General features: G+C 36.7%; 1 protein-coding gene across 4 annotated transcripts in view; it reads right to left on the reverse strand.

The window, feature by feature from the left end:
* LOC107678992 (AT-rich interactive domain-containing protein 3B-like) overlaps positions 1–14,084 on the reverse strand; it is a 46,264-nt gene that overhangs the window by 17,700 nt on the left and 14,480 nt on the right. For all 4 annotated transcript variants that reach the window (XM_016474394.1, XM_016474393.1, XM_016474392.1 and 1 more), the window contains exons 3-4: positions 6,721–6,795; positions 5,541–5,613 (exon numbers count right to left, since the gene is read on the reverse strand). In XM_016474394.1, coding sequence (XP_016329880.1) covers positions 5,541–5,613; positions 6,721–6,795 — 148 coding nt within the window. The remainder of the gene's footprint in view (positions 1–5,540; positions 5,614–6,720; positions 6,796–14,084) is intronic.

Consider the following 14,084-nt stretch of genomic DNA (forward strand, 5'->3'; position numbering starts at 1 on the left):
GGATGCAATAATCGCATGCCAATGTGCATTGGCTTGTTTAGTTTACACTCGAAGTAGATTGGTCTCTCTAAGCGAGATCCCAATTCGTCGGTCATCCGGCGTGACGTCTCCGTTCCCTCCTTCAGGGAACGAGGGTTACCATACGTAACCGAGACGTTTTATATACACACGTAGCCTATGTTTATAAGTGAATATATATTTACATAATGTATAATTTTATATGTAATTATCATATAATGTATGTACATATTTAACTATATATAATATGTTAATCCAAAACATCCTTGACAACAGCCAAATCAAACAGGGAGTCCGAGAGTCATTTTTCATTTTCTTTGGCAATAAGCACTTTCTATTCTTGTATAAAATATTCATGTTTCCTCCGACAACCATCTACCACTCCGCAACTCTAAAAACACTGTAGCCTATATGCAGCCCTGACTCAAAGTGAACTAATTTCATATTGACTCACAGAGAAAACTCTTATTTTTGTGAATATAAATAAACACAATATTTATTATATTATATATAGCTTGCCTATCCAACAAGCCACTGGGTCGTAATTCAGCTGGATTTAACGCTGCACAAGGAATTTGCCGTCATGCTTGATTTAGTGCATTTGATTAAGACTTGTTTACTGGTTTAGAAGGGCCATGTCTCTATACCGTTGAGCCATAAAAACAAACGGATCGAGGGTTCAGTGCAAGACTGCGTTCCTCTGGGGGACAGTGAACATTGACGCAAAGAGAAAGGGATCAGGAAAGAGTTTTTTGGGGATCTTCCTGACTCTCCTAGATAAATCTGTAGTCGGTGGTCATAAAAGGACGGAGGCGCTCGGGTGGGAAAAGAACAGCCCACATCAAACCCAGGATGTCATAAACATGCTTGAGGAGAGTAACAAGCCTCAGGAGTGACAAGACAAACGCTCCAAACAGGACATGCCACACTTATTATGAAGTCACACAATAGAGGCCGTGCTCACATATAACCTCATCCCTGCTGACTATAGGAAACCCAGCAGCACTTCTATCGCAGCTGTTCGCTGTCAACGATAAATTCAACTGGACGACACATGCTCTTAGTCATAATTCAAAACTGTTCTTTGTTACCACTGAGAAGCTACAAACATCAAAACAGCAACAAAATGAGCCAGTTAAATAATTCAACAAAGGGTCATGCGATGACTTTGGAAGCGTGTTTGACAGATGCGTTTATGAAACCATTATATGCTTCTTTTGAAAACTCATGGCCATTTTTATATATTTGGTACAGTAAAGGCTTGTTCACACCGGGACCAATATCGCACGTGGTTATCGCCGACATTTAACGCCTCGTGACTAAACAAAGGGCACCAATGTGAGTGTGCACACCGACGTGCAAAACGCGAGGCGTAAAGGCGTCATTTTTTAAAAAAATGCATCAGCCTCGTTTTTTTGGTTTGACGCGCCGCGTTAAAAACTGTCCGACCAATGAGATTGGCGCTTTTGTTCACGTGCCTGGAGCTGCTGAAGTTACAGTAAAACACGACTTGGTGGCGCTCAAGCACAAAACGGTCTTGCTGAGCACACATTGATACCTAATGACAAAGAGGAAGTAAGTAGACCAAGAAGATGCATCGAGGCAAGATGAATGTAGAGCTGCTGGTCTCATTGGTGTCTGAACACAAAGGGCTTTATGACAAACGCGACAGCGACTACAAAAATCTCGATAAGAGGGAGTTGTTATGGAGAGGAATTGCAGCTCAAATAGGATTTGTGTGTACCAGGGTATTTCTGTTTTTCATTAAGCGCCATCTAATGTCAGGGAGTGAATTTGCACGTTCACTCGGCTCATCGCCTGCGAAAATCGCTTGGGTATGAACACAAAAGATGCATCGAAAAACGTCGGCGATAAGCGCGCGCGATAATCGTCCAGGTGTGTACAAGGCTTAACAGGTGCTTTTTTGCAACTTTTTGTTGTCATTTAAAAAACAAACAAAGAAACAAACAGACAACAAAAAAACAACAAATAATTCAATTATTTAATATTTAAATATTTAAAAAAAAGATTAAAACCTTGAGATTAAAAACCAATACCGATAAACTGATAATTGTCATGTTATGAACAAAAAACTATAAATGGAAATAAATAGAAATAAATGCTACGCTATAAATGTACAGTATTAATAAAATAATATTAATTTTGGGATTTGTGCAGTATTGCAAGATATATACAATATATCAAATATGGACCAATATGATTAATCAAAAATATAATGACACTTTCTGAATCAGCTGATATTATCCAATTAATATGATATCAACTATTATAGTTTTTATTAATATTTTGAATCAGTTTTTATTTTTGTATTTTCATTTTGTGTGTTTTTGCCTTTTAACATATCTATATAGTTTTCATTAATGTTTATTTCAATTTGAGTTATTTTAATACAAGCTGTAATGTCACCCTGGCAACTAGCTGAAATAATTTTTAATATAAATATAATATTTAAAAAAAGAATCTATTTAAGTTAACGTTTATTTTATTTCAAGTAACACATTTTTTTATGGTTTTACGTTTAGTTTAAGTTTTAGCTCAGTATAATAATCATGATATTATCCAATAACTGATAAAGTACCAATATATTGCACATCCCTAATGACAAGAAGATAGTCTTTACTGATACATTTTTTTTCTGACTTTAAGATCTGATTAGTCATATTCGAAAATAGTGAATACACATGCAAATTAAAACATTTTGTTAGGCTAAATAACTATGACTTGTCATGAGAACAGTTTTTTTTATTATAATGATGATTAGGATAATATCTCTATTCATATTGCCAACAAGTAAGTAAATAAGTCACATTTAGGTTGTATTGTACTGGTTTTTACCGTGGTTTTATCAATTCCCTTCATGTTTTAGTAAGATTAATAAATCTAGAGTATCTACAGCATAAGCGTTCTTACATTATTCTATAAACAACAAGTACATTAAAACTTAATCAACTCTGGCTTATATATTATCCATTTTTAAACTTGTGTTGGCGCAGAACTTTACTAGCTGGTTTTCTGCATTCCCATAACTTATTACGCCCCTCTCTTTCTCTGCTCATCTTGTCATAATTTCCTCTCATCCATGCAACCCCCCCCCCATCCCGCCGTTATTCAGCAGTCACTCCATTGTCTTTGCTTTTCTACTGTCTGTCATTCTTCTAATATCAAAGGTGGGGCCCTGAGTTTTAGGGTCTCATTAATCTTCAGAAGAGGGACAGGGGACCCGTTAATCCACCTCACCTCACCTATCTGATCCCCCCAGGCCCCGAGCAAGACGCCCCCCTTGCAGCCCCCAATCAACACGCACACACACCGAACATCCCCTCACAAAACTCCCCTGCAGCCACTGCTCCTGTCCTCCTCCCATCTTATCAAGTTTCAAGGGATCTGATGTGGACAATACACAGGGCAGAGGCCAACTTTTATAGGTGTGTGTAAAGTCAGAAAGATCAAATCGTAAAAAAAAAAAATATATATATATATATATATATATATACTGTGGGAGAGGCATGCTATAGAACACACCGAACATCCCCTCACAAAACTCCCCTGCAGCCACTGCTCCTGTCCTCCTCCCATCTTATCAAGTTTCAAGGGATCTGATGTGGACAATACACAGGGCAGAGGCCAACTTTTATAGGTGTGTGTAAAGTCAGAAAGATCAAATCGTAAAAAAAAAAAATATATATATATATATATATATATATATATACTGTGGGTGAGGCATGCTATAGAATATTCCGGGTTTAATGCAAGTGAAGCTCAGTTGATAACCACAAAAATAAATTTGATCTCATTTTCCTACTAAAAAAAAAAAAGATTACAGTGAAGCACTTACAATGGAAGTGCATGGGGGCCAATGTTGGAGGACTTAAAAGCAGACGTGTAAAGCTTATAATTGTATAATTAATGACTATAAATAATCACTTATATTAATAATTTTGTTAAAATGTGTATTATGTAAACAGTAATGTTGTTCTCACCTTTTATGGGGCCATTTTAGAATTTTAGGCATTACTTTGTTACGTCTAAAACCATATTAACAATGTTTGTGTCTTATGACTATACTATCTGAATAGTGAGTATTTTAACATTGACAAATTGGCCCCATTAGATCTAATATAAGTCCTTCACTGCAACCCAAATTTTAGCCTTTTTTAATTAAAGAAAAGGGAATTAAAGTGCTTAACTTGTATTGAACCTGGAATATTACTTTAAACATACCACAAAAAGGCCACCAACAAACTTATTTTGGACATCAAATACCAAGAAATATGTCTAAAGCAAATAAAGGCACCACATTGCATGTTTTTCTTTTTTGTGGTGTTGGAATAAACTAGTGGTCGGCCAATATTTGCCATTTTTTTTAATTCTCAGCATCGGTCTATAATATTTTTACAGTTTGGCTGTGAAGTGTTGGAAAAGGACTTTTATTTTGACACAGGAGTTCCCGCTCTCCATTTTCATTACTTTTTGTTTAACAGTTCAGTTTAATAAATTATAAGACAAAATGTTAAAACAAAGAAAAAAAGTTGCTGACTAAATGTATACATTTAAGTTTATTTCACAGATTTAATTACGTTATTCATTCACATTGATTAATTTTTCAAAGAATTATCTCTAATTCATTAATTAAAATAAATTTTTTTTTACTATTTTATTGCCGCAACTGTTATTTACTGGTATTTTATCTTAACATTAAATGGTGTGGTATATACTGGTATTATATTGTCCACCCGGCTCTCTAAGATATTAGAATTGACATCAGCCATCAAAATATCCATATTGGTGGACCACTAGAATAAAGTGAAGTAGAACAAGAGATGCTAGTTAGCTAGTCACTGATAACACCAGACAACCGAAACAACAAAACAAACGTCTGGTTGCTGAGTATAAACTGCTCGCAATCTACAGAAAACCAGCTACTCATCCCGCACGCTGAAGCACTTTCAGCACTTGAAAAACACCCAACCGTCACCCACAGAAGTCATTTTCACACACTCCATCAGTCAAAAAAACATCATTAATCATGGCTGAGAGGACCTCCGTGACGGACATTTGGTAAGATCCCACTATTTCCCATCCCCCGCCCATTATGAAGTCTCAGCTGACAACCCCACTTACGCACACTAGTAGGTGGCATGGGGGTTTGATGGTAGACCAGCACAAACAGCTCTCCATCTGGTTGAGTTTAAACCCGCGGTATGGGGTTAATAGCCCCGTCAAGCTGTGTCGCTGAAAGCTTAGTCTTAGTCGGATGACGCCGTCAGGCCCATCTTTCTGTCACAGTATGCTAATCTGAGACCGGGGACATATGATTCCACTTAACTAAGGGGGCCGTCTCCACGCTAGGTGTAGGTGTCCGATTAAATCGGTCATCGCCAAAGAGCAATGCTAAAGTGGATTCAATTATTCCTACAGACACTTGTCCTATAAAAGACAAGATGTAGGTCCCTTTGGGAGGAAATTAATGTTTGAAAGAGGATTAATAGAGCCAGTCCTACCTCGTTTCTGCATGTATGCAAAAAGGTCGTCGAGGAACTCCTTCCGTTTTGGGTCGTTGTCCAGTTCGTAAAGCTTTAAGGAAAATTGTGAAGAATTAATTAGTTAATCATTGTATCATCCTTTCCTTTACGTCAGCTTCTTTTTAGACATAAAGCTATTGTTCTTAAGGCTGAACAAAAGTCCTTGTTTGTTCAATAAAATACAGAACTTAATATTCTAGTATATATCAATATAAAGGCTGTCCATTTGTTAATGTATGTGATTAAATAAATATAATACTGTTAATATCATTAAATTTGACCATGAATTTCAAATAAAGTAAATAAAATACCACCTTTACTGGCAATTTATTCATAAATCAAACCAAGATAGCATATTTAATAAAAGTAAAGTAATTTGCACTCACTGCATGGTCTTTATTTAGATATACATAATTGTTCAAAAGTCTGCCATTTTTAAAAAGAAATTAATACTTTTATTCGGCAAAACTGTACTAAAATGATCAAAAGTGACAGTAAAGACATTTATAATGTTATGAATTTTTTTTTCTAGTCATTAAAACGATCTTTCTAGATATAAAAAAAAAACCCTGAAAAAATGGATTACCGTTTCTACAAAAATATTAATCATAACTGTGTTAAGCACTGATAACAACAACAAATGTTTCTCTAGAGCATCAAATCAGCATATTAGGATGATTTCTGAAAGATCATGTGACACTGAAGACTGGAGTAATGATGCTGAAAATTCAGCTTTGATCACAGGAATTAATTACATTTTAAAATATATTAAAATAGAAATATATTATATATATATAATATTTCACAATATCACTGTTATTACTGTATTTAATTTAAAAAAGCAACTTTGTGAGCATAAAAGACATTTAAAAAAGAGTTACAGACCTTAATCCTAACTTTTCAACAGTAGTGTACAAATATTCTGTAATGTGTCAGACAAAAATGTTAGAAACCAATAATCATATATAACTCATTTTCTTTCTTTAAAAATGACCTGAATAAGCCAATTAATTGTGATAAAAAAACGGACAGCTCCTAACTATACAAAACGTTTCTTCTACACGCTACTGTAAAGTTAATAACTCAGCGAAACCGTGTTAGTGTGTCACTGACAAAATGTGTTAAGACTAAATGACCATTGCTTAGAAACAATGTTTACCTTGGCAAAGTCTCTGGAGGCCTCTCCTCGGCTTCTCCCAGCCTCGCCTTCCTCGTTCCAACTTGAATTTTCATTCTACAAGGAAAGAGAGAAAAACAATTATCAAAACAACATGACAGGAGAGGATGACTTTGGGGGCCACTGTTTGAAAGGACAGACTAGAAAGTGAGTTATTGGGTGTCGGGAGTCAAGAAGCACAAACAGGCTCCTGTCTGCATGTCAGGGAAGCGTTCCTTAACGCTAACCTTTGAACTCCAAGGGTCTTCCTTGTGTGAACATGAAGGGGTACAAAGCTGATGGCTGGGTGACAGTGGACAGAAGCTACAAGGAAAGTACAAATGTACCATATGCAAACTTTTGAAAATTTCTGGCTGATGATTATTTTAAAGTTATAACTAAAAAAACATTTAGTCTAAAAAATATATACTATTTAAAAACTATTTTTTTAATGCAAAAGTCAATTTAGGCATCACAACAATATACAGTATTCAAAAATTTTTTTTTTAGATTTGCTAAAGATAAATATGAAATAATTATTAGTGTTTTTAATGATTAATTTTAAATCTAAATATACAGAAAATGAGAATGAACAATTGAACATTCAATAGTCTGATAAAAAAAACTAATAATTAACTGAAATACATCCAATATCAAAGTGATACCAATAAATTAAAAACAATTATAAAAATTCAAATTCCACAAATTCTAAAAAGAAACAAAAAATGCATTTGAATTAACTATAAAACTATGAATAAATACATATACTAAAGATTACATTAACAGTGTTAATTTAATAATCAGTAAAATTAATCAGTGATTTAAAAAAATAACTAAGTGGGGTGTTAGATTATCTAAACGTAACAGAGCAAACAAGCATGCAAAAAATATCCAATATTGGCTATTAATGGCTAATATAATCCAATATAAGCTGACATATATCTAATATGGAGCAATAATCATAAATCTAAAATCTCAACTATCAGCCAATAACCAATGTTACTGATACATTCATATATCTCTAGTATTAAGAAAGATGCCATGTTTTCAGCTCATATGCTTGAAGGCAATCAGTTTTAGCACTGCGTCACCCTTGTTCCCCAGAGGCCGTGACCACAAAACAGTTATAAAATCTAATAGTCCCCCTGTGCACATGCCCTGTGCTTGATTACAAGTTATCCACTGCGGCTCCAGTATTCATTTACACAAAGTCTGAAAGGAAAAGGCAGAGTGGCAATAAAGCAGTTTATAGGACTCATCCACCACCCCACTCTTTAATATGCTAAGTGAATCACAGCTGGGTAAGAGCGCGCTCTACAGCCAGGCCCTCTTCACGTTTACAGCAAACACACACCAGCTGGGCCCGGTAGCGGGAAACCGGCAGGGAATCAACTGCGGTGGGCATCCATGCTGTGTGGCATTGTGATGTGTCAAGTGAATGACTGTCTACAGTCTAACCTTGAGGGAATCTAAAAACAACAAGCACTCGTGTATTGAATTCCATTATAAAAGGATTATGAGAAATCACAGACTTCTACGGTGCACGCGTCAAGTCAAATGGCATCGACACGCGAGCCGAACGCAAAACCTAATCCTACATTGAAGACATTTACAAGAACTGTGCAAGCTGTTATCAGGCTTACAGGTCAGGCTTTGGCCTTACTAATCATATTAAGGGAGAACTGATTGGCTAGTGGCCAAATTAGCTGAGAAGAGGAAGCAGATGACCATCTGGGTCACCCGAAGGAAATGAAAGCCCCTTCCCCCAAATTAATTTGACACAAACCACTACCCTAGCTGACCATGGCAAATAATTACTTGGGTGGGAGGAACAAACACATGGCTTGTCTAGTGTTTGTCACATCTGAATGTGGCAAATAATGACTTGGGCTGAAAAGATGGACACAATATTCAACTCTACACTCCTAAAAATAAAAGTTCCAAAGGAATTTTGTTGCAGTGATACCATAGAAGAATAATTTTTGGCTCCTCTAAAAACCTGAGTTAAGAGTTTTTAAAAGAACCATGAACATTCTAAAAATCTAAAGAACCGTTTTCCACTATAAAGAACCTTTTGTGCAAAGAAAGGGTTTCACAGATGTTGAAGGTTCTTCATGGAATCTTCGACGCCAATAAAGAACCTTTATTAGTATGAGTGTAGCTCATGAAAAACATTTGAATTTAATGGAAAAAAAATCAATACGGGTGGAAACCACAGCATTAGTCTACTAGATAAGTGATATCCTAACAAAAGAGCCCAAACAGAGATCTTCTAATGTGAATACAGTCTACCATTGAGAAACCAGAGACATTAAGTCAACAGGCAGTAATGCTATAACAGGGTGGGCTTCCCAAGGTGCTATCAACACCTAGATGGGATTGTTCATCTGAGATGAAACAGTTACCTCCCCTATCAAGCAGACCTCTTTGGGTGTTAATGCAAATATACCAGTATGCTGATAGGAATGGGTGGTAACTGCATTTTGATAAGTTAGAGATCATGCTGTGTGGAGCAGTTTTGTCTTCAGCACTCACCATGAGTCACTATTCAGTTGAGGCACTTAGGTTGTTTGATTTCTTCTTAAAGGATTATTTTTCCACAGGGTTGGCAGTATGACTGTATGTAAAGATTCTGCTATACTGTAAAACTGTGGTGCAAATATATAATGACAAATAAAATGACAGCCTACTCTTCAAATGGTGCAATAGACCACACTTTCAGCGCTTTCATCTTTGTTAGGAGCAACTTTGTTTTAATGCAACTCATGCATTTAGCGTAAATGTAGGTCATTTAGAGTCACTGTAACAATGCAAAACTCTAAATCATACAATTGATCTGAGGTTTGTTTAAAAACAAACAAACAAAACAGATTAAAAAAGATATGGTAAAAAAAAAAAAAAAAGGGACAGAGGCACTCAAGTTACCCACATAAAACAAAAACTGAACCAAAACAAATGAACATAGAAAAAAACAGAGTTTGCCAAAATAAAAAAGACAGTTTCTCAAGGTCAAAACAAAACAATATCATTTAAAACAAAAACATACAGACAAAAAAGGCATGAAAAACAAAATCAAAAGGAATTCCCAAAACAACAACAACAACAAAAAACTAAAAATAAGAAAAAAAAGACAGAGGCACTCAAGTTCCCAAAATAAAAACAAAATGCAAAATAAAACCAACAAGAAAAACAAATAAAAAATAAATACAACCAAGTCCTAAAAAAAAATAAAAAAATAAAATAAATAAAATTGCCATTCCACCGATCTCTATTTTACAATAACCATATTACATAAAGACAAAAACAAACAGATCAAGCAAACTTTCCCTAATTTGGACAAGAGAACTTATGTCCAAGCGCCACACGGCCATTGGATTTTCAACGACACCGCAGCTGCTCCATAGGCAACAGCACTGAACAGCACCATGGGGGATGGCCTGGATCTTTAATCCAAATCAAATAATTGGGTCTCCACTGCCAAAAGTCACAGTCTCACTTATTCGGCTCCTTGCTGTGCCAGGAGAAATAGAGGCTGGAGAGGCGGGGGAGGGAGTAGATTGGGGACTTTTATCCCTGGGAATTTGTAACGGATCCATTAAGAGCAATTCGTGGTTGTATGCCGCACTACGCTAAGTGATCCTTTAAGGTGTGCGGCTGTCCAGTCTCCCACAATAAGAAGTCCATTGTGGGAAAAAGTCAGCAAAATGTGCAGCCTGAACAGCTGTGTACAAGAAAAAAAGTAAAGGTTACTACAAAAGGAGGCGGGGTAAAAAAAAAAAAAAAATCACACAAAGTATCTTTATTAGGCCTTATTGGTTGATATGGCCCTTTGAACAATACAAATGGCACATAGTTGAGAAGAGCCAAAACAGAGACAAAAGGCCCAAAGCCAGGGCCTGTAACTGCTTGTCCAAATCCTTGAACATCCTGCAAAGGCCTGAGGCAGAGTTCACATCCATTATCTTTGTCCTGACTGGGTGCTACATGAGAAAACAGATTGTCTTTCAAACAAATGGACACATGTGTGAAGATCTCAGTCCACCATGGCCTTGTCTCAGCATCGGAACGTTTGGAAGGAGGACAGATCCCAAAAGCATACCTGTCCTAGGCAGGTTTTCTACTTAATTTAACCATTTTAAAATGCCAATAATCCCTCAAGAATGAGATTTGGGGCCTTTCAGGATTCAGAGCATGATGATATTTGCATGTCCTGTTTATAATAATTTGCAATTCTTGCATTCTGTCTACCCTTTTACAACACATTCATTAATGTAGTCAAACTGGACTAACAACTGCTGCAGTCCACTTTAAAAAAAAAAAAAAAGTTATTTGAAAACACTTGTAGAGACTACATTTTCCACAAAAACAAAACAAAAACACAAAGAACAATGAAACCAAGAACAAAAACAAACAAAAATAAAACTAACCTAAAACAAAACAAAACAAAAAAATCTAACAAAATAAACAAAGGGCTATAAATAAAACAGAAAAGGTGCTAAAATGTACCAAAATTAAATACGTAAATAAATAGATAAATAAATAGTGATGATCAAGTAATAAAAAAATAAAAATAAACAGGAATAACAAAACATAAAATAACAATGTTATTGATAGCCCAAAATGTACTTTTAACCAATATTTAAACATGTTTTTATTGATCTCACTTTCAACCCCTCTGAGTTATGGGTAGGTATGCGTTTTTTAGCACTTGATTTCTTCCTAGGTGTGCTTGAAATTCCACATTCTAGTGACACTGATAAATAGATAATGTGTGATGATAAAGCCGTAAGCTGCTTTTGGTAAAACGAAGGCTGTGAAAACCTCCGGCGAGTCAGGACAGGTTTTGAAGGGGGTTGGGGACAAACATTCTACACTTGTTAAGAGGGATAGGAAATGGACGGACAAATAAGAAAACACCCCTCCCTTCCCCATATACCTTTCTGGTTGATTACCATTCCCCCCTCCATTACTTGCTTCTGTTACATTTGGTGAAATGGACTAGAAACGGTCACAAATCATAGGACGGCTACGATGAAGACACTCCCTCTATTCTCCCTTTATGCACAGGCCCCTAATGGGAATTCTCACCATTTGAAGAAAAGAAACTAATTCCACTTGGAATGTTTCCTTTGGGTGGGGCTGGACAAACTAGACGCAGACGCCAGCCCCTCACCAACCTCACATTCTTGCCTCTGGCCTTTAAAGATTTTTACTATCAAATGCCTCCTATTCAAGGGTTAGAGTTACCACCCGACCAGAGAGTTCACACTGCACTGAAAAACGGGAAGGGCGAAATGGCACCAAAACATGGCTATAAAACATCCACCTGACAGCTTGCAATTCAAATAAACAAAGTTTTATCATGGAATTGGCCTGTCGAGATGATATTCTTAAGAGCAAAGACCAATGCTAATTGAATCTGCGTTGATCTATCACACAGATGGGCTGCACTTCGAGCTGTCGCCAGCGATCAGATCATCATAGGACCCAGGAGGGTCGTGAGGGTCGTCCTTCTCCATCAAGATGGACCACCAAGCTCTGTCAAAGCTACCAGAGAAAGATTGACAGACTTGACAGACCTATTAACACCCGTAACGTTCACGAGAACTAAGCTAATAATACGCACCAGATGTAGTGCTAACATTTGGAGCGAACGTACAAGTGTGAGGCCATCGGGTCATTGATAATTTATATGGAAAATCATTCCACTGCGACAGCAAACCCTGATATAATAAGAATTGATAGCTACCGGCTGGATTGTATCGTTGGCGTGGGGGTGAAATGTTGTCAAGGTGATGCTGACAGTTAAATAATGCAAAAGAATTCGACAAACAAGATTGCTCCCGAACCCAAGGACAAATTTCCTGTTGTTCGCTTAGAAACAAGCTCTTTTGGGGGAAGGGAGAACATTAAGAGTGTGCCATCTAAAGCACTTTTGTCATTTTGTTTATTCGTACACATCACTTTTGCCATAGCAACTGTAAAGAAGACAAGATAATAACTCAATCCATGTTGGGTACACAAGGTTGTCGCAGCCTTAGAAGAACAATTTTTGGATCTCCAAAAACCTTTCAGTGAACAGTTCTTAAAAGAACCATTTTCCTAAACATCTAAATAACATTTTACACTATAAAGAACCTTTTGTGCAATGGAAAGATTCTACACTTTTAAAAATAAAAGTTCTTTATTGGCATCAACAGTTCAATGAAGAACCTTTAACATCCATGGAACCTTTCCATTCCACAAAAGGTTCATTATATTAGAAAAAGGTTCTTTATAGGTTTAAAATGTCTTTCACACTAAGAAAAGTACTGTTCTCTGAAAGGTTCTTTAGGGAACCAAAAATGGTTCTTTTATGGAATCGCTATGAAAACACATTTTTGGAACCTTTATTTTTAATAATGTATGATTCTTCATGGAACCATCAATGCCAAAAAAATAACCTTTATTTTTAAGGAGTGTGGCAGAAATGCAATGGTAGGCTTCAAAGTAAGACTTGGAATGAATATTTGGCCCCTAAAATTGCCACTATATATTTCTCCTGACAAACGCAGAATCAAAGTAGCGGGGTTGTTTCTATTGACCCGATGCCTTTGATATGGTCATCATACTCGCCAAATGGGAGGCCGTAACTCAAGGCACATGCATGCACCGACGTCAACTGAGACTGATTAAAACTCCATTAATCACCCTAGATTACCATGCCAAGCTCCCTAAAAAGGGCACTGTGTCAGCTACCGCTAAAAATGGTATGTTTAAAGGGCGCCGAGCTATCTGGACTGGCCTCAGCCATGTGTTCAATGAAAAGTTTAATGGCGGCCATTTCACCTCCTCATTGACTTGGGAGATGATTTATTGAATTCAACACTAGTAAACCTGAAAAACAAATCAGCAATAACCCAAAACTCAACTTTTCAAGCACAGGAAGTAGAAATAATGTCCCCTAACCAAACATCCCCATCCAGGGGCCTCCCTGAAAAGTCCTTCCCCTTGGAGATTCTAAACAAAGCTGGCATGAACTTCCTTTATCTGCAAACAGCCAATTAATTCCCCCATTCACTAAGATTATGAGTAAACACTGGCGCCAACTTTACACCCGACTACTGCGCTTTTACCAAAGGTGTTTACTGATTGACTGAGACTTATCCATTTAAAGTGTGAAAAGCTTCAAAAAGACAACCCCCAACCCTCATTTAAAAATGCCATTTGTGGCATCTGTTCTCTTTTGTGTAGTCAGTGCCATTAAACCAGTCTCTTCACCCCCCACCCTGCAATCTGATACTGTTACCACAGAGAGCATCATTAAATACTAAAGGACAGAAATAAAGACTGGTGGGAACAAAAAAAAAAAAAGAGGGTGGGGGGGG

Source organism: Sinocyclocheilus anshuiensis, unplaced genomic scaffold, assembly GCF_001515605.1.
Source record: "Sinocyclocheilus anshuiensis isolate Anshui unplaced genomic scaffold, SAMN03320099.WGS_v1.1 scaffold2044, whole genome shotgun sequence".
NCBI classification, from domain to species: domain Eukaryota; kingdom Metazoa; phylum Chordata; class Actinopteri; order Cypriniformes; family Cyprinidae; genus Sinocyclocheilus; species Sinocyclocheilus anshuiensis.